Consider the following 21,021-nt stretch of genomic DNA (forward strand, 5'->3'; position numbering starts at 1 on the left):
GGAGCCCCAAAAAATAAAGTCTGACACTGTTTCCACTGTTTCCCCATCTATTTCCCATGAAGTGATGGGACCAGATGCCATGATCTTAGTTTTCTGAATGTTGAGCTTTAAGCCAACTTTTTCACTCTCCTCTTTCACTTTCATCAAGAGGCTTTTAAGTTCCAATGAACTTATGTAAACCTAAATTTCTTCTACAAAGGGCCCACTCACAGTGTAATCAGTTCTTGATACATTTTCCATGGGAAAAGTCAACATTTCACCAGCAATCTATATTCCAGATCCTCCAGGTTTGGATTCCTTAATTTTAAGGATATCAGTAATGAACCACCATGGCCCTCTTTCCCACCCAGTTTGAATATTGCCTTAGAATCCTTTAGGCAGTCCTCTGGGTAACTACTGTCAATCTCCCCTGGCATGCAAGTTGAAACATATTTGTTACTCACAGATCCTATATGTTCAAGCACTTTCTATCTTTAAAAAAATGGGAAAATGGCAACTGTCTCAAAGAATAACCTGTGGCTCGTAGGCATTCATTCTGAATTCTATCTGCACTTCAGACGATGATCCTAATCATTATTGACTTTCAAATGTCTCATTGAACGTGGCTTCCAAACTCAAGCCTGGGTCATGTGTGAGCTGGAGTCTGACATTGTATAATTACCTTCTCCTAGATGTAGTCATTTACCATGACTATATACATGGGCCGTGGCTTCATTCACTCTGTTCATACCCGGACTTCACATGCATGACTGAATGACCTGGCCAATATCTCCATCTTATGCCTCAACTTCCTCATCTGTCCAATCTAGATAAGGTCATACCTATCTACTTCATCATGGATTATGAGGAAACATGAGTTATTACTCAAAAAAACACTTAGAAGAGTGCCTGGCATGTTAAACACTTAGTAAGTGTCATTTTAAAATGTTGAACCAAAAGAATATCTTAAAGACCAATGGTTCACAGTTGGTGCACTGTACATTTAATCACAGAAATATAAAGGATTGGGTCCCTTCAATAATGCATGCTCACCACAGTTTAGTTCAACAAACATTTACCAAACGCTTGTTTACAAGAGGTTTGACACTACTGTAATAGTGGAACTACATAGAAAATTAGGCACTTTGCCATCTTGAAACAAAAATTCTAACAATTATGAACACCTATATTTTCTCCAGGTACTAAGAAGACACCCATCAGCCTGGAAAACACCTTCAACCTGGATCTGAGTACATTCAAAATCACTTTTCAGCAGAGAGCTGCTGGTCTTTCCTTTAAGCTCCGTCTAAGATCTGAATCCAAAATAAGCAACAGCAAGGAGAAAAATTTAGACCAATCTTGGTTTTAGACATGAATCTGCTTCTTTGATTCAAGATCAAGTTTCTCTTCATAGCAACCTTGGAGTTCTTTTTCCCCAGACCTGCGGGTTGACTTACCAGACTCATAAGAAATAAAATCTAGGCTTTCATGAATTAAAACAGTTTTCTCACTTCAACTTGTATTCTGACAAATTAATGAATTAAAAAATAAAACAAAGCAAGACTCTCTTTTTCCAGTTTCTCTTATTCTAGATTGGATGTGCCCAGGATGTCTGACATCCTCATGCCATTCATGACTGCCATTCTTTCTAGGTGAGTCATTGCTTCGAAAATATGTGTGGGTGTGCTTCTGGGAGCTTAAGACACTCAATGTCCTCATCGGAGATGCAAATTCAGTGGTGCATTTGGGGCCCAGCTACTGCACTCTGCCAGCTGGGCGCCCTGCAGAACCCAGGGGTCAGGACGGCTCTGGTCACTAGCGGAGTTAGCACAGGCCAGGGAGCCACTTAGCTGTCTCTAAAATGGGTATAATAATACCCCAGGGGATAAACAGAGATAGCTTGTGTATACACATGTGACAAACTGCAGATTTGCTATTCAAAAGTAAGATATTATTAGCATTCCTCAGCTGCTCTGACTTTGTTTCCCATAATTAGAATAAAAAAGCTACACTCACGGTATTCGCAAAACAGGGTTTCTGTGAGAACTGCATGGCTTGTGCACATGTAGGGAAACACAACGGTGACTGTTGCAAATGCCAGGCCCCGCTTCTGCCTGCTGTCTGACATCCTGCTGTGCTTCCATCTCCTTTCGGTCCCGGTGCTAACTTCCTGATCGTCGCTTTTCTGTTTCTATAGCTAAAGACAGATAATATTCTTCTTTTCCTCCAAAGGAGCCTTTCAGTCATTTCTCCTTAATTCTCAAATTTCAGTGACAGCCAACAAAATGATCACAACTGCTTCAGGGAACAGAAGGTGGCTGACACGGCTTCTCTCACTAGTGGCATCAGAACCGGCATCTTGCACAGCCTGGCCAAAGCAGCACCCAGCCTGGATGGGTAGGACCCCTGTGCGGGCAGCTGTCCTGGCTCAGAGCAGGCACCAGCCAAAGAGCCCATCTCCCAGCTCTGAGGGTAACCGTTTAGGGTCATCACTTTCCACCTCCCAGAGTGCTTGCTTCCTTTTAATCAACACAGATCCATCTCCAGTCAGCCACTTAAGGACCAATAAGCTGTGCATTATTGTATTACTAGTTAAACGGATCATTCCTTTGCTTCCTCTCTGTCCCTACACCCTTTCCCATTAAAATATAAACTCCATCCAACAGGAAGTCTGTCTCTTCTGTGTGGTCCAAGGGCCTGACACAGGACCCAGCATACAGTAGGTGCTCAATACGTGTCACTTCTATTCCATAATCCTTTCCTTTGCATCAATATTTTCTACTCATGAGATAGTGGGCTACAAAATTACAATCTGGGAACAATCTTAGATCATCATGTCCCTTTATCCTTCAAATAACTGTGTCACTGGAGCCATGTTTTTAATCACATTAAGGCATATAAATATATGCCTGACTTTATATATATACACACACACATATATATAAAGACATAAAGATGTTTATATATATTATATTTAATATAGATATACACATGTGCCTTAGTGTTTATATATATGTTATACATGCTTTATATATATATATTACTAAGTTTTTACTCATATGTCTATATTATTTACATATGTGTATATATTATATGGGCTTCCCTGGTGGCTCAGAGGCTAAAGTGTCTGCCTCCAATGTGGGAGACCCACGTTCAATCCCTGGGTTGGGAAGATCCCCTGGAGAAGGAAAGGCTTCTGGAGAATACTCCAGTATTCTTGCCTGGAGAATCCCATGGACGGAGAAGCCTGGTAGGCTACAGTCCATGGGGTCGCATATATAATTACATACGTTGTTGCTTAGTCGCTAAATCATGTCTGACTCTTTTGCGAGCCCATGGCCGGTAGCCCACCAGGCTCCTCTGTCCATAGGATTTCCCAAGCAAGAATACTGGAGTGGGCTGCCATTTCCTTCTCCAGGGGATCTTACCGACCCAGAGATCAAACCCACACCTCCTGATTGGCAGGGAGATTCTTTACCATTGAGTCACCTGGGAAGCCCCCACATAACTTTGTATATGTACATATATACTATACATATTATACAAATAATATATACACAGATATATAATATACCCGTAATTAAACAGGAAGTGGAGACTCTGGAGGCCCATCACATATCCCTGAAGGATTCTTAAGACATTTCTAGTTTAAAAGTCACTAATCCTAGTCTTCACACAACGAATATTTACTGTGAATCCAAAACATTCCAGGAACTGCTCAGGGCTGGGAATACATGGGGTGAACAAGACAAGATCCCTGGTCTCATACAGCTTATACCCCATGGAGAAAGACAGGAGGTGCACGATAAATAAGGAATCAACATGAACTCAGACAGTGATAAAAGTTATGAAGACAACAAAACCTCTATGAAGGGGATAGGGGAAGTCGAGTGAGAAGAGATCAATGCTGTATGTCTACATGAGTTAGAGCAGCCAGGGAGGTCTCTCCAAGAAGGTGGTACGTAGGCCAAAAAGTGTATTTCAAGAATAATCCAACCAAGCAAAGCGCTGATGAATGCAAATCTTTGGTGTTGCAGACGGGGATACTAAGAAACAAAAGAGGACTGGTCCCAAGGTCATGCTGTTAGTTAGCAGTGAAATTTGGACCAAATGGAGATCTGTCACTCCATACTTACCACTGGGATATAATATTCTCTCTCCTACTCTCTGCCATTTGGCATACTCATGTCTTCTGGAGCAATTTTCTTTCAAAAGAATTTTCCCTATACTCTTTCATACATTTCCTCACTTCTATTTTCTCTGTAAAGTCACCCATACAATCAACTTGTGTCTCTACATACTAATAATACTATATTATATAGATGAAAAGTAACCATGATAAACAAAGGGTGTGTGTGTGTAATGAGAATTTGGGGCACATTTTCTACGCAAAAGTAATACCCAATCTACTGGGTAAAAAAAGGAACACAACTTCCTTTATCTTAGAATTTTTAAAAAGAAAAGCTACGTTGCAAAACATAATATGAAGCATTTTCAACTTAAAAAAAAATCTTAGAAGTAAAGCTAAGGAATTTAGAAGTTCCTAGGAAAAATATCAGCATCCCAGGTGGTGCTAATGGTAAAGAACCCTCCTGCGAATCCAGGAGATTAAAGAGATTTGGGTTCAATCCTGGGTCAGGAAGATCCCCTGGAGGAGGGCATGGCAACCCACTCCAGTATTCTTGCCTGGAGAATCCCATGGACAGAGGAGCCTGGTGGGCTACAGTCCACAGGGTTGCACAGAGTCAGACACAACTGAAGCGACTTAGCAGGCATGCACAGGAAAAAGATCACCATGTTTCTGGCTCTACTCTAATAGAGAAGCCGAGTGTGTCAACCATTTGAAACAAAGTAAACAACAACCACAACTAATGCCCATCTTGCTTTGTGAAAGAAAATGCACTGGACTCACCGGGAGCCAAAGATGTGATCCACAGGCCCTCAAGATTCTAGGAGTTGTAAAGATTCAATTTGTAGAGCTGTGCTCTAACTAAATCAAGAGAGAGGGAAGAAAAGGGTACTATTAAAGAAATTCTCAAGATTGAATATTTGGTTGGGTAAACTTTCCTTTCTTGGTTTGGAGCAGATTCTGTGTATTTCTTTTTCCAGTTCTATTAAATCCTTAAACAGATCTGAGTTTTAAGGGCTTAGGGCTGCCCTTGCAAAATAGATGATTATACTCTCTGTTTAGGGTTTTAGTGATATGGGGGGAAAAAAAAAAAGGAGGCAATGGATTAAATTCCCCTCCTCCAGGTCAATTTCCCAGTGACTCTCTTTTGTAGTTCCCATTTAAAGCAGAAACATGTTTTAAAAATGAAGTGGTGACATATAAAATCCCATCCATTAATCCGCATTTTTCAATTGTTGTGTATATGAAAGAGAGACAAACAGATGGAGAGACTGACGCATACAGAAAAAAGATTACTTAATTTTTGAGGAAGGAAGGCTCTACAAGAATATGTTTCTTTTCAGAAAGTCAATTTAATAAAGCAAACTCTAGTCCTACAACTGTGTTGCTCATACTGGAATCCTAAATCCCATTAAATAGGGTCAGATATAGAGTGACATACAGTAGACTTTTGAGCCCTTTGGACAGCAAGGAGATCAAATGCTCAGTTAGTAAAGAATCCTCCTGCAATGCAGGAGACCCCAGTTCGATTCCTGGGTTGGGAAGATCCACTGGAGAAGGGATAGGCTACCCATTCCAGTATTCTTGAGCTTCCTTTATGGCTTAGCTGGTAAAGAATCTACCTGCAATGTGGGAGACCTGGGTTTGATCCCTGGGTTGGGAAGATCCCCTGGAGAAGGGAAAGGCTACCCACTCTGGCATTCTGGCCTGGAGAATTCCATGGACTGTATAGTCCAAGGGGTCGCAAAGAGTCAGACACGACTGAGCGAATTTCACTTTCACTTTCACTTTCATAGTGTGATATATAGTCCTTTGGACAGCAAGGAGATCAAATCACTCAATCCTAAAGGAAATCAACCTGAATATTCATTGGAAGGACTGATGCTGCAGTTGAAGCTCCAATACTTTGGCCACCTGATGTGAAGAGCTGACTCACTGGAAAAGACCCTGATGCTGGAAAAAACTGGAGGCAAAAGCAGAAGATGAGATGGTTAGATAGCATCACTGATTCAAAGGACATGAATCTGAGCAAACACCTGGAGAAAGTAGAGGACAGAGGAGCCTGGCGTGCTGGAGTCCATGACATTGAAAAGAGTCGGACAGGACTTAGCTGCTGAACAACAATGTAGAGTTACATGTTCATGACTTCCAGGAACGGTGCTGAGCAGTTAACACGGCTGTACCCTTGCCCTCTGCCACAGTTGGCTGGACCTTGCTTCCAAGATAACTTCAGACCCTCCTCATGAACACTTCCTCTAAAAACCAAAACATTTTCACCCTTGACACCTCTTCTTTCCCTTCCTCCTGTTCATGCTCAGTCACTCAGTTGTGTCCGACTCTTTTCAGCGCTATGGACTATAGCCTGCCAGTTTCCTCTGTCCATGGGATTTCCCAGGCAAAAATATTGGAGTGAATTGCCATTTCTGCCCCAGGGGTTCTTCCCCACCCAGGGATCAAAGCAGCATCTCCTGCTTGGCAGTTCAGTTTCTCAGTTGTGTCCGACTCTTTGTGACCCCATGGACTGCAGCACACCAGGATTCCCTGTTCATCACCAACTCCACAGTTCAAAAGCATGAATTCTTTGGCGCTCAGCGCTTGGCAGGCAGATTCTTTACCACTGAGCCACCTGGAGCCGCTCCGTTCTTCCTAGCAGATACATTTAAGGAGAAATTGAAGGTTGAAAAAGAGAAGCAAAATATCAGGGAAGTATTCAAAGTGTATCAACTGAAAAGGGTCCTCAGAGGCAGACCAAGACACTTACCAAGTGCCCCTCATTGTTTTTCCAGGAAGGAAAGTTAGCACCCAGGGGTGTAAAAGGGCTTGACCAAGTTGCTACTAGCTGGTATCAGTCAGAGCACGGGGACCTTCAACATTCAATTCCCAGGCCAGTCCTCTCAATTATCACTAATAAGTATAAGAAGGAAAATATAGTATTACTGTATCACTCCCTCTTTATTTATTTGTTCATTTATTGTGATGCATAAGAGGGAAAAAATGAGGCACTCAGAATAATTTGTTACCAAAAAAAAAAAAAAATACAAAAACAACAACAAGGGGAGACATTAGACACTCTGCTCTTCAAGACAGAATATGTTTACTTTCCCCCAGGCGCCATACTCACTGGCAAAGTCTTCTGTGACCTAGAAGACCGAAGGCAATTACATTGCCGATATATATCTGCTATGCTGCTTGACTCTCCCAGGGGCAGCATAAGAGTGCAAGGGGACTGACGTCTTTATGAGGTTAACCCTTTTCTGTTTCAAGAGGAGACAACCGAAGGCAGATGTGTTCTGTGAAGCGTAACAAGAATCGCTGGAAATTTGGTACTTAGGAGGAACGACAGCACCAAGCCGTCATCCGGAAGGGAAAAAATAAATTGTGCAGAGCAGCGGTGAGCTGGTGGAGCCTATGAGAACACTGATGTCCATGAAGTGAAAGTGAGATGGTAAAATAGCAGGGTGGGGAGCTGAATTATAATACAGGGTGAAGAGACTAAGGAGGAAGCAAGGAAACTAATGTCTGTTAAGCTCTACCACGTGCCAGACAACATGGTGGGTTCTTTTATGTATTATTATCATTATACAATCCTCACAACCTTTGGAGATAATTTCTATTATCCCAAAAAGCAGAAAGTGAGTCTTCAAAGATGTTAAGTAACCAGTCCTGGGGTAATACACCTAAGAGACCAGACTGTCTTCCATGCTAAGGTTTTCTGGTTCTGATTCAGTCAACTGCTACTAAGTTGCAAACCACCCTCAAAACTTAGTGGCTTGAAGCAATTACGCAATATTTCCCATGATCCTCTAAGCTGTCTGGGCAGGTCCTCTGCTGACCCCACGGGGGCCCATTCACTCACCTGGCTGCACTGAGCTGGAGAATTGGCTGATCTAAGATGGCCTCACTCCTGTGTTGGCAGTGGGTGCTGGTGGGAGGCTGGGGCACCTCGGTTCTCAGCATGTGGATGCTCATCCTCCAGCTGGCACGCCCAGCTTCGTGATACAGTGGTCTCAGTGTCCCAAGCAGGTTGTTTTATTTTTCTGTTGGTTTGTTTGCCATTTTACTAAAGTATGATTGACAATAAAGAGCTGTATCTATTTAACATATACAACTCAATGAGCTGGGGATAAGTAAACACCCAGAAAACAATCATCACCATCAAGGTCAAAAACATATCCATCACTTCCCAAAGTTTTCTCCTGTCCTCTATTTTTATTTACTTATTTGTTTATCCATGGTAAGAACACTTAAGACTAACCCTTAACAAATTTTAAATCCAGAAGGACTTCTTAAAGCCCATCCTCAGAAGTAGCACAATGCCATTTTCTGTCACATACTTTTGGTTAAAACAAGTCACAAGGCTATTCAAGTTTCAAGGGAAGAAAGAGCATCCACTTCCCAATGGAAGGAGAGTTAAAGTCACATTACAAAGGGCATATGGCACGGAAGGAATCATGGGATCACTTAAAAAACAACTCACCATAATCTCTGAACTCTGTGTTCCTTCTACTACCAAAGTGAAGTGAAAGTCCTTCAGTAGCGTCTGACTCTTTGCGACCCCATGGACTACAGAGCCTATGGAATTCTCCAGGCCAGAATACTTTAGTGGGTAGCCCTTCCCTTTCCAGGGGATGTTCCCAACCCAGGAATCAAACCCAGGTCTCCTGCATTGCAGGCAGATTCTTTACCAGCTGAGCCACAAGGGAAACCTAAGAACACTGGAGTGGGTATCTGATCCCTTCTCCAGCAGATCTTCCGGACCCAGGAATTGAACTGGAGTCTCCTGCACTGCAAACCTTGAATATAAATCCCACACTACCCCTCAGTGTTCTTTTTATAGATTTATTAATGGGACTACTTTTTATAAGCGGGAATAGATGTCAGAAATTTCTAGCTCTATCTCGACTGCTACTGGAACCTGGAGTGTTTGCTTTTAAATGGGTCTTAATTTTTTCACTTGTGAGAAAAGGGTTTGATCCGTTATCTCTTAAAGGGCTTATAGACTGTATACGTTGATAGAATAGTGTCTATTTTTACATCAATAGCCCTCTTGGGGGAGGGGCAAGATGGAGATGAGAGAAGGTTGGAAATGAGATGGCTTCTATTTTGCCACGTACTGCCTGTCTCATTGCTGTAGGTTAGGAATTGGGGGAGGGGGCTGGTAGTGAGCAAAGAAATGTCCTTCCCATGGGTGGCTGAAATCTTCCATGATCTGTGTGCTGTTCGGATCATCTCCATTTATTATATTCTAAGGCGGCGTGGGTCCTCCAGCATTATACCAAGAATAAGAGTACAGGTCCTTGCTCTAAGCGCATCTAGACCAGGTTAGACAAAACATTTCCCATACAACACACACTCACAGCAGCGAAGCCGACAGTGGAGGCAAGAAGGCTCTTGAGCTGGTCTCTTCCTGAGGGAGCCGGGAGCGTTCTCTGAAAGATATTGTTGCCTAGTCTTTGCAAGATCAGGTTCCCAAGGAGAACACTGATGTTTAATTTAGCACAAAGACAGCTCAGAATCTCTCTCTGGGGGACTGAGCCTGCAAAAAGACCCACATGCAAAGAATCTAAGCGAGAAAAAGAAGCTCTTGTCGGTGCAATGGCTACAGGACTTGGGCGCAACTCTCCTAAACGCGCGCTTGTGCCTGGTGTTTCCGTCAGGAGGACCGCTGCTCTTTCTCGTTTACCCTTGTGTCTGTACTTTGCTCTTTTTCAACACCTCTGTGAAACAACCAAAGAGGATAATACCACCAGCACACAGGTTTTGCTGTCTGAAATTACACGGTGCAGTGTGGCAATCACATGTGCAAGCCTTAGCCGGTTTAGCAAGTATGGGCCTACTGAGGTGAACAACAATGAAAAATTAGCTTCTCAGCTGCTCGGCCAGAGGATGTTTTTATTTTTACATAATTTAGACTCCAGAGACCTCCAGAAATGAGCAGTGTACACTGAAGTACGGCAATCGTCATTCCAAAGACACAGCACAGTACACACTGTATTCAATTAAGCCACTTCTTTGCACCCTGGTTACCATGACTCTAAGAGATTATACTATGTATCCAACAAAGCCCTGGTAAGTTATTAGCAGCTGAAGCAAACTTTGGCCTTAAGTAAATTTTCTGGGGAAAAAAAAAGAAAAGACATGTAATTAACTTTCTGTTCAAATTCTTCAGAGCTACCTGAAAAGAAGCCTGTTGTGCAGTGAGGAATTCAAGATGCTGGGCTTCATGTGGGTGAGAGTTATTAGAGTGCTGGAAAACTCAACCACATTTCTGACAAAAGAGAACTTTTAAAACGACAATGTTAATGATTCCACACTAACATAGGAACCGGCTATGACTCAGGAAGCAAGAACACTGTTAAAAACAAATATCAAGCACAACGAACCCAACACGAGTTTGATTGTACCTTGCCACAGAATATTATCCTTCAAGAGGAGGAGGAGGGTCTAAGTTTAAATGATGGGGAATAAAGAGACTAAAAGAAAAGTTTTAACTACAGTCTGTGCTGAGTTAGAACCAGCAAATCTGTCCTTGTTCAAACATCATCCACCGAGAACAAGACTATTCTCATTCTAATCCTGTCACTTCACAGAAACACTGTGCTTTTGATTAAGAATCATCCTCACAGAAACTTGCTTTGAAACCTTGGCAACATTCTCCTCGCATTTCTTATGGAAAGTCACACTTGAGGAGGTACTGAGCAAAGAAGAGATTCCAGGCGAAGAACCACATCAAGGCTTGACGTTTTCAGCATGCTCCAGGTCGGGGTTGGGAAGAGGGCAGATTCGGGCTGCGTGTTTGTGTGCGGCTGCTGTGAGAGGACGGATTCCCTAGCAACTCGAGAGAGGGACCTGGCTCTCAAAAGCGCACATTTAAATCTCCACAGCAGGGAACTGCTACCTCTTTGTGACTCTCTGACCAGATTCCCTTAAGAATTATTCATCAGTCTGAATGAATAATTCAGTTAAATTGGTAAATTTGGACTCTTCCATTCTAATCATTCTAAATTCTCAACAGATAGTCCCAATTTCTCATTGACTCACACAACCCACCCACCATACTCCCTGGGCAAATGAATGGAAACCGAGCCTTTATTCTTGAAGAGTCAAGGAGTCAATCTCTGACTCTAGTCAAGTTCTAGATGAGGCATCCTGGAGTCCCAGGAGTGGAAGAGATATTAATTGATCTTGTTCTGAAGAAGGGTACTAGTCAACCCATTTCAGAGAAATGTAAACCCATCCCAGACAGCATCTCCATAGTAAACTCCTTAAGGAAACTGGATAATGTGGTATACTTCACTATCCATTTAAAATAAATAAAAAGAGAAAAGCCGTATCCTTCCACAAAATATCCCTGACATCCTCTTGGAGGTAGAATCCTGAGCGGGAAAACCGTGACTCTGACTTGCATATATCACTTCTCACGTTAATAAGAACAACAGTTAAAAGTTACTGAGCCTCCTCTAGGTGCTAGGAAGTTACCTCCCTCACTCACCAACCCTATGTAGTTAGTTTTAGGACTATCATTCCATTTTACAGGTGAGAAAACTGAGACTGGAGAGTTTAATTAACCAAGAAGTGGTGAGCCACTGAGAGAGGAGCTGTGATTTGAAACTAGATCGTCTCTCCCCCACCCCAGATTCTTAAGTGCTATGCTTATCTTGCCTCTGTCAGCTGATGTTAAAACATCCCCACCCATTTCAGACTGTAAATTCTAAAAAGACAAAGGCTATATCAAATTGCTCATCGTGGATATATTCATTGTCTTTGTATAGAATAAATTATTTATTGAATTAATGGATAAGTTCCCCAAACTCTAAAGAGCACCCATGTTCACAATCGTGATAAGAAATTTCAGGACTTTTGCTAAAACCATTAAGACCCACGGGGACCACAGTGCATGTCAAATACTGTTATAGCCATTCCTTTGACCCTACTCTCTAGCTTTATTCAAGCCTCACTGAGAATGTGTAAACCTCTCTCTACATCCTCTCTCCAAGGAAACAGAACAGCTTTCATTCTTTCCACCCAACCCTTGGATATGCGTAGGAAAGCGCCAGAGCTGAGCGGTGGAGAGAGAGCCCACCGGAGCTGTGCTTGGTATCTCAGCATCCTGCCTCCAGTCAAGGCCGGAAGGAGTTGCTAGTTCTTCCCCTTGGCCATCCACTCCACCGGGAGCCATCCCTGTGCTCTGTGAACATGGACCAAATAGGGGAAACTGCTACCGACCGACCTCAGGGCAAGTAAGATGTCTGTAACACACCGGCAATTAAAAAGCAAGGAAGAAAGCCAGCGCATCTCAAAGACCATCTGGACTCACAGCTTCTTATAAATTTCTGCGCACGATTTTTTGTTTGTTTGTTTTAATGAAAAGACCTTTTCCAAGTTAGTAAACTCATTTGTTGGAAAGGTCAGTTTACACATCCAGAGAACCCACGGGGGCAATCCTGATTTGAGCTGGAAGGCCTAGCCAGCCTATCAAGAGAGGTGTAGCTGGTTCTGCTTCTTTTAGCTTCTCTTCTGCGTCTAGCAACTGTGCTTTTAAAACCATCTCCTTTCGATGCCAAAGGCCATGTCACACTGTATATAACTCACAGTGAATGGGAGAAGTGTGTAAATAGCAAGGCATTAAGCAGCTCAAGGGACTTGAAGATAGGTAATAGAGAACACTTAGGCAGTGCGCGATGAGAAGAGGCTGCTGGAGGGGAAATGTAATACTTGTCTTCAAGTATATGAAGGATTGTTATTGCTTCAGAGACACTGACTCCTCTGAGCCTTCCTTGCCAGACCATTTCCCAGGGCCTCTGATACACTCTTCCCTGGTGGCTCAGATGGTAAAGAATCTGCCTGCAATGCAGGGGACTCGGGTTTGATCCCTGAGTCGGGAAGATCCCCTGGAGAAGGAAATGGTTACCCACTCCAGTATCCTTGCCTGGAGAATCCCATGGACAGAGGCGCCTGGTGAGCTACAGTCCATGGGGTCACAAAGAGTCGGAGGCAATGGAGTGACTTTCACTTCACTGATACACTCTTGCTGGAGCTCGAGACCCTCCGGGGTGGGAGGATCGACTTTGCATGGGCCCCTCACTGCTCACATCCAACCACAGGGTCAGCCAGGCTCCACTCTCTGTCCCCAAACAACCAAGGTTTACCCAGATCTGCACTCACTGGCCCCGGCGCTCACTTCCATCTTCTCTCTTGCTCTTCCCAGGCCTGCTGGGAACCTACATTCTCCTTACAGCACTGCCTGACCTGGGTTTGACTCTCTCTGCTGCTGGACAACTAACAGCACTCTTGTTTTGAGCACCCACTATGTGTCAGGCACTACATTAACTGTTTTGCTAAAGAATATTAGCTTTATTTTACAGATGAAGATTTCCCAGGTGGTGCAGTGGTAAACAATCCACCTGCCAGTGCAGAAGTAGGCTAGAGATGTGGGTTCGATCACTGGGTCAGGAAGATCTCCTGGAGAAGGTAATGGCAAGCCACTCCCGTATTCTTTCTTGGAGGACCCCATGGACAGAGGAGCCTGGCGGGCTGCAGTCCATGGGGCTCCAAAGAGTCGGACATGACTTAGTGACTAAACTACAACAAAAATCCAAAACAGCAATATCACATAGGGCCACTTTTAAGGAAAGAAACATCCTTGTCCATCCTTGAACAGAGCACCTCCAAAGACAATAGTGCTGTGTTAAGATCATGTCTGCTTATATTGATGCCCATAGTTCCAACCAAATGAGATTTTATACTTGAGACAGATTATAACAACTATCCAATTTGGGTTGCTACTGAGCAACAGATGAAGATACTTACACCCCAAAAGAAGAAAATTATTTCCCCAAGCTCACACAGGTAGAAGATGTGAAGTAGAGATCATACAAGATTCACCTAGAAAATCTGTGCATGAAATTCTTCTACTTATCAAATCTCTAAGCCTCAGTTTCCTTATTTGTAAACTAGTCTAATGTTGCCTACTCACCTCTCTCTTTTTTTGAGCATTATATAAACACATAATAACAGTGTCTGGATATTCTAGGGCCCAATACATATTTATTCTTTTCTCTCTGAATTTCTTTATCAGTTTTGGTCCATTCTACCCAGTTAAGCATTTCACTGTTACTGTGTAAACATGGTGTTGATTTGCCAACTAGCCTGTAAGTAAGAAGGGACTAGGTATTTAGCTGTATTTTCCCATTCTCCCACAGAACCTGTTAAAGTGTGAGGGAAATCATCATGAAAATGCAGAAAAAAGAATTTAGAATTGCTTTCATTAAACATGATCCTACCTATGAATGTATAAAAGAGACAGAATTAAAGCACAAGGAAGTCGTGGAGTCCACTTGGAATGGTTTAGCTGCCACGCATAGCAGAACTGGATTTTTTTTTTCCCCAAATTTCCCTAATAAGCTTTTGGAGATTAAATAGCAGGGCTAAACACAAACACACACAAACAACAACAATGAAAACAAAAACAGCTACTCAAGCTACTTCATTTGAAAACCCATGTTTGTCTTGTAACTTAACAAAAGGTTTACCGGCATAGGGGAGTCATACAGCGTCAAACTTTAAGGTTTAGAAAAACTTGATAAACATTACCTAGCAATGATATTATTTCAAAGAAAACAGAGGCCTTCTATAAACAAACATTGACCTAAACAAGCAAGATGTCTTGGTGACATAATTGCATTACTCTGCTGGCAAAACAAGCTTTCCATCCATTTTTGATAAAGGATTGTACCAACTTCTCTCTCCACTTGAACTCTTTTGCCTTTGTGAGATCTTATATTTACTGGAAAGAAGTCATAGGAAGGTCCTGGATAAATAAGAACTCTCTCTTTATTATTTTGTTCTGGAAAACAGAACAAAAATAGGTCAGTTCTTAAGGAAATGATGGCTGCATATATAAATAATGTAAACACTCCTATCACTGTCCCAGGGAGGATATTCATCACATGGACAGCTACAGACTCGCAGATCTGGCCAATGAAGTGTTTCTATTCTCAGCCCCTATCCCACGCACAGCCCTCCAATTCTGAATTGTCAATTGGAAACTTGATTATTATCAGTTAAAAATAACTGGGGAACTCTGGCAATGATTTAACTTGTTTGACTTTCTTAAGCTAACAATTAACATTTTAGACTATTGTTGACAAAATATTTAACTTTCCTGTACCATTTGTGCAAACAACTTTTCTAATATTCCTGACACACTCTGACAGACACACCTTTCCGAAGCTGCTTAGGTCTGTGCAAGGGCCGTAAAAGACCCTAAACACTTTCACACTGTTGCACATTTTAACTAGGATTTCCTGGGACCTCTGAGAACGCTTAAGTACACTGATAACTCAGTTTTATCTTGACAGCACTGAATTTGAAATATAATCCCTCTATTTACAATAAAAGCTATTTCACTATTTAAAACAGACACTGAAAGCTTAAGTACACTTTTAATCCCTGGAAAAACTGGTATTATGATTCCTTGTTTAGCATTTATTATTAGTAATACTAGTAATAATGCCTTGCATTTCTGCAGTGCTTAATTTTTTCCAAAGACTATCCAGAAACACACACATTCATTTCTTTTCTCAACAAGCCAGGGCAGCATTATTGTTCTGTCTTGCAGATGACTGCTAAGTAACTTGTCCTGGGTCACCCAGCTGGTTAGTGATCAAGCAGGCCCAGAACCGAGGATACAGATTCCTTGTCCGATCTGTTTTCTTTCCTCCACACTATGTTAGGGAGAAGATAATCTCTGAAGCCAAAGATGACTTGGAACCACTTATCTATCTATCCTAGCAACACAGTCTAAGCAACAACAACAACAAAAAGGAGCCTGTCTCAGGCAAAAGGGAAAGATTAATAATGCACCACGGAAGCTCTAAACCTTTCTGTCCCATGGACCAGCAATTATTCAGTTTCACAGTTCATTCAAAGACTCAAACATACTTCACCGGGAAATGATTTAGTGCTGAAAGCCTGCTCCAAGTGGTTAGAAAGGCAGACCTGCTTAAACCCTTACAATCCAGGCCCTCCGAAAGGCCCTGTTCCTGCCGTCTCTGCAGTAAAGGGGCTTCCTCTGAACTTGAACTTGAGCTAAATGAAGAAATTGGCTGAGTAAGGGCTACAGAATTAGGCTATGTGGACAGAATTAGAACCGGCTTGGAGGTTATTCTGACATTGTTCTGGAAACTTAGGCTATTGAAAATCTCAGACATTGTACATGTCTTGCGGTATCACGCCCCTCAAAGTCAACAATTACCCAAAGAATGGAGGTTCTCTTTCCACTCTCACTGAAAAATTACTGACTTTATACACGGCATTGTACTAGCAGGTATGCAGGATACAGACCTCTCGTCTGAGGGCACTGTGCATATTCGATTTTAGATGATCAATATTTTCTCCCTTTCTTCAAAGGACATTTATGGCCACTTAGGGCATACGAATAAACTATTAAAGGGATACCTTCCACACACCGAGACAGAAATCAATCTGGTTATGGACAGAGCGGTAAGAAGGGACACCCATTCTGTGCAAAGGCCCCTTTAAATGGATGGTGTTTCTGAAAAGAAGAGCCTGAGTGAAGTGAGACCAGCAGATTTAACTGGCTTAGTGAATCACTCCCAAACGCCCAGGCCTCCCCTTTGGACACAATGTTATCAGGTTAATACAGTACTTGCATCACCATCTCTGAGTACTATGCTGAGTAACAAAGAGCCAAATTTAGAAGCTAAAATGGAGAAGGGAATTTCCAATAACCAAAAGGGGGGTGGTGGATTACCCCTTGTCATGGCACAGGTCTGCAGTGAAAAGCCACCATCAGAAATACACTGGTCTTTTCACTCCTTACATGCACAGCACATCTCATCAATCCTTGCGGCGCTTGCAGAGGGAGCCCCTCTAAGGAGGTGTTTCAGGAGATGACTGATAGTGAGGAGAGAGAGGGAAAGTAGATTCCCCTTTAGAAAAGGAGAGACAGAGCAGCTACCTCTGGCTTCTTAGGGCACTAAGCCTCCAGCCGGGAGAGGCCAGACACCTCCCAGCACGGACACTGTTGACATAAAGTTACAATCACCACTGAAGTTGGTTTCATTTCGCATCCCCAAAACCCCAAGAAAAAGAGGCAGCCTCAGCTTCCTTCCAAGTAGGAGGAGAGCAAAAAAAAAAAAAAGAAAGAACAAGGCCATAAGCAGACACCTTCCTTGCAGCCGCTGGGATGTGAAGGCCACATCCAGTCTTGGCACCCAGGACAGAGATCTGTCTTCTCTGGGGCTGGGTGCCTAGTTCCCTGTATCACCCCCAGAAACACTTACCAGGAGACTGTGAAGCATACAAGGCTGTATTATTGGGAGACTTGCAGACAGATTATAAATTTACTGAGGACAATCAAGGCATTTAGATGCTTTTGGCCGCAAATGCCAGTGACACACACACATACAAACCTCATTCTTCTTTCCATTCGAGTGATTCTTTACCCACTACTCCCCACCCCCAGCATCTTTCTTTCATGAAACAAACTCCCATTGCTGTCCTAGGGAATTCCAGAGAGAGGTGAGGATATAGCAGGTGGAAAGGAATGGAAATTAGGCCTGAAAGCATGAAATAACCCCACAGGCTAACTGTATCCAAGGATAAAACAACAAACATTGAGCAGTTTAACTGTTAGCTGTTATCTCTCGTCTGGAATTGGCACCAGGAAGTTGCAGTTCTAGGCATCCCAGGCAAAATGTGTGTGTGTGGTGGAACAGAACAGAACCAATTCAGCCCCCAGACTTTCTAGAAACTTCACCACCAGAGACCCAGGCCAGGGATACGGAGGAGCCACAGAGAAGCTTCCAGGGGCCTGGCTAGAGGATGCTGTCTCCCCAGAGCTCCTTCTCAAGCTCCCTCCAAGAAAGAGTTCGACCCAGTGCCTTCCTCTCCTTTGGGCTTTTTGAGGACATTTCAGCTTGGATGGCCATTTCCTGTTGCTGACTTTCATTAGGGCTGGCTTGGGCACATGGGAGCTGTTCCACGAGTGGACACGGGACTTCTGAAGCCCCAAGGAACTCAGAAACGGAGGAAGCTTGCAGGGCCACAGGGCTGCGGGGCTCCACCTTCTACCCAGAGGCCGTGGCCCCAGCAGCTTTGGGGGGAAAGCCCGCACAGGCCAGGCGATCACCTGACCAGGACTGGCATCAGAAACCAATGAGTCAAGGACTACTCCCTTTGGGGTGGGGTGTGTCTGCGCCTCTGAGGAAGAACTTCCAGCCAGAAGCCTAATCACAACTCTCAGGTCGGGTACTCTGTCGCCAGGAGTGGCAGAGGACAAGGCACTTTCTAGGACGAAAAACTGGAAACAGCCCCTTGGTGCCTGCACACTTTACTGAAGGCTGCAAGTCAGCACTCTCTGATTGCAGTGCCTGCGGAAAGAAGCTAGGTGGGGACAGTGGGGGAGTCTGTAGGAAACCAGGGAGCAGGCCTCTCAAAAACATTCCCTCACCCGTCTTGGGGAGAATTCCCCAAGTTTTTGAGTGAGGGGGCGCTCAGGGAACTTGCTCTGTTAGGGATGACCACTTGTGTTCTCTTGACCCAAGGAGAAGGGGCCACTTCAAAGAAGGAAAGGGAAATGGGACAAGAAGGAAAAGGCTTGGCTAAAGGTCAGCTGGACTGGCTGCTAAACAAACGCTTTCAGGCTAAGCATGGCTTGCTGGGCCTAATCAGCGCTGGCCTGCCAAAGCGAGAGGTTCCTTGAGGCAAGGCCTTCTTCAGTGGCTCAGATCTTGCAGCTTGGAGCCAACCTTTCTGCAGTCTGCCGACCCCAGAGAAAACTCTGGGAAACTCAAGTTTCTTACCCTTTAAGAAATACTCTACAGGTGGAGGAAAACCAATGCACAAGCAACCGCAGAACTTGAGGAGGAAGGGTTTAACAACACAGCACCAACCGGACGCCCAACGGCCTTTGGGGTGGTCAGGTGGCACCGCAGCCCTCCGCACTGTCTTCCACTCGGCATCAGGCCGAGACCAGCGTCCGCCCTGACCGAAGGCCACAAGACCACCGACAGAATGAGGAGAAAACCAGGTGTCTTACCGCAATGAGGGCCGAGTTCCTCTGGTCCCCATTGCGGTAAGACACCGGTGGCTGTTGCTGCTGCTCGCCATCGATCCCACTACTGCCACCACTGCTGCTACTGCTCCGCAGGTGCTGCTGGTGGTGATGATGATAGTCCGGCGGGGGCGCTGGGGCCGCGGGCGCTGCCGTCTGGGAAGCCGTCGGAGGGGCGGCAGGCGCCGGCGGAGGGGCTGTCGCGGTGGCAGTGGAGGCAGTGGCCTTGGGGTGCTTGCCGGCCTTCCTGGCCCCCTGGCCGTGCTGGACGAGGCTCAGGAGCTGCAAGGTACTCTCTCTTTCCCGGTCCGAGCTCTCGGCCCTACCCCGTTCGTAGCGTCCTTCACAGCTCAGGTGGTGCTGGCGGCAGACGGCGATGCGAGCTCGAAGGCGCTCCACGATGGCACTGTGCACTCTCGGGGTGACCGAGCCCCCTCCAAGGAGCCCCGCCCCGGGGGCCCCCCCTAGCCCTCCCGTGGGGGCCTGCGGGGGCGCTGTGTCCCCCATCTTACTGGACACAATGATTGCTGCCTGTGGGATGGTGAGGTGGTGGGAGGCTATAGCCGGTTAGCACAGGCAAATCTGCTTTTGACAATGTGCGCTCAGAGCTCAGGACCACATGAATAGAGGTCTTCAGAGGCTGGGGGCGGTGTGGGGGGGTGCGTAGTGGAGAAGGTATGGGGGAGGGGAGTGAGTAAAATGAGGGTGAGGAGGAAGAACAGAAACCAATGGCAGAGGATAAGTTGGAAACAAACCCTGATCAACTTGCTCTAATTGTATTTGACAGCTCTGGAGAAGTTGGAGAGAGTTAGTGGGGATTCCCCCCGCCCCCCCCACCCACCAAGCTGACAAGAGCCACTAGGTACTTTGTAAACACACGATCTGGGGGTTAGAGCAAGAATTCAGGGATTGTCAAGCAAGAGACAGGAACAGACAGCAAAGGGAATTGTGAGAGGTATTAATAGAGAGCTGGACTCCCCCCCTCACCTAGTTGTTTCCGAAGATTCTTTTATGGGGATGTTTCTGCAGAGGAACCCATATCTACCATGCTCTCTGTAACCCACGGCCTTTACTTTTCCTCAATTTTTTTTTTTTTAAAGTGCTGTTTCAGAAGCTTTTTGAAGTCAATGTTCAAAACGTACAAAAATCAAACAGAGACTGTCTTTTGGCTTTTAATTTTTCCTCCCTTTCCCTTTGCTCCGGTGTTTTCTCCTCTTTGGGGGTGCTGTAGGATGTGGTCTTCTCCCCAAAGAGGGAGACAGCTTTTCAATTGTTAATGTCAGTAATTGGACTTCTGGACCATGCTTTTTTCTTCAGCTAATCCAATCACCGGTAAAATCCTCATTCCCTCTAAGGTTTCCCAGCCTTAAATGAAAGCAGTCTGAAGTCACTAGCCACTGAGAGAGAGATCCTTCAACATATTTTTTTTTTTCCTTCTTCTTTCCCGCTTACGTTTCTAGTCCTCACCCCCGGCTCGATTCTAATACAGTATCAAGAGAGACAAACTCTTCCGAGAGTAATTTACAAACGATGGTCAAACTTACAAACTTCCAGCAAATTGCACCGAGTCATGTCCAGCCACTTTTCTGTCCACTTTTGTACATTCCATCCCCGGCCAGTGGATCTGAGGGTCTGGACTCGCAATAAGCAATGTGGTTCTATCTCTTGGATTGCTCCGCTTTTAGAGATGGAAAAGAAAGTAGCCGGTCTTTTCCTTTCTCTTTTTCCCGTCTGTTGTTCGCCGCTGGGCTGACACTGGCTCCGCCGCCCGGAGTCACGGCGATACACAGGCTTTCATTGTGCTCCGATAGGAGAGGGAGAGAAAGAGAGAGAG

The 21,021-nt window shown here is 44.5% G+C and overlaps 1 protein-coding gene across 1 annotated transcript in view; it reads right to left on the reverse strand.

Annotated features, from left to right (window-relative positions):
• Nucleotides 1–21,015, reverse strand: part of MAML2 (mastermind-like 2 (Drosophila)) — a 402,462-nt gene extending 381,447 nt beyond the window's left edge. Inside the window, exon 1 of the mRNA XM_010862134.1 lies at nt 19,173–21,015. Coding sequence (XP_010860436.1) covers nt 19,173–19,694 — 522 coding nt within the window. The 5' untranslated portion in view covers nt 19,695–21,015. The remainder of the gene's footprint in view (nt 1–19,172) is intronic.
• Between the last annotated feature and the right edge of the window lie 6 nt (nt 21,016–21,021).

Source organism: Bison bison, unplaced genomic scaffold, assembly GCF_000754665.1.
Source record: "Bison bison bison isolate TAMUID 2011002044 unplaced genomic scaffold, Bison_UMD1.0 scf7180017864478, whole genome shotgun sequence".
Taxonomy (NCBI): Eukaryota; Metazoa; Chordata; class Mammalia; order Artiodactyla; family Bovidae; genus Bison; species Bison bison.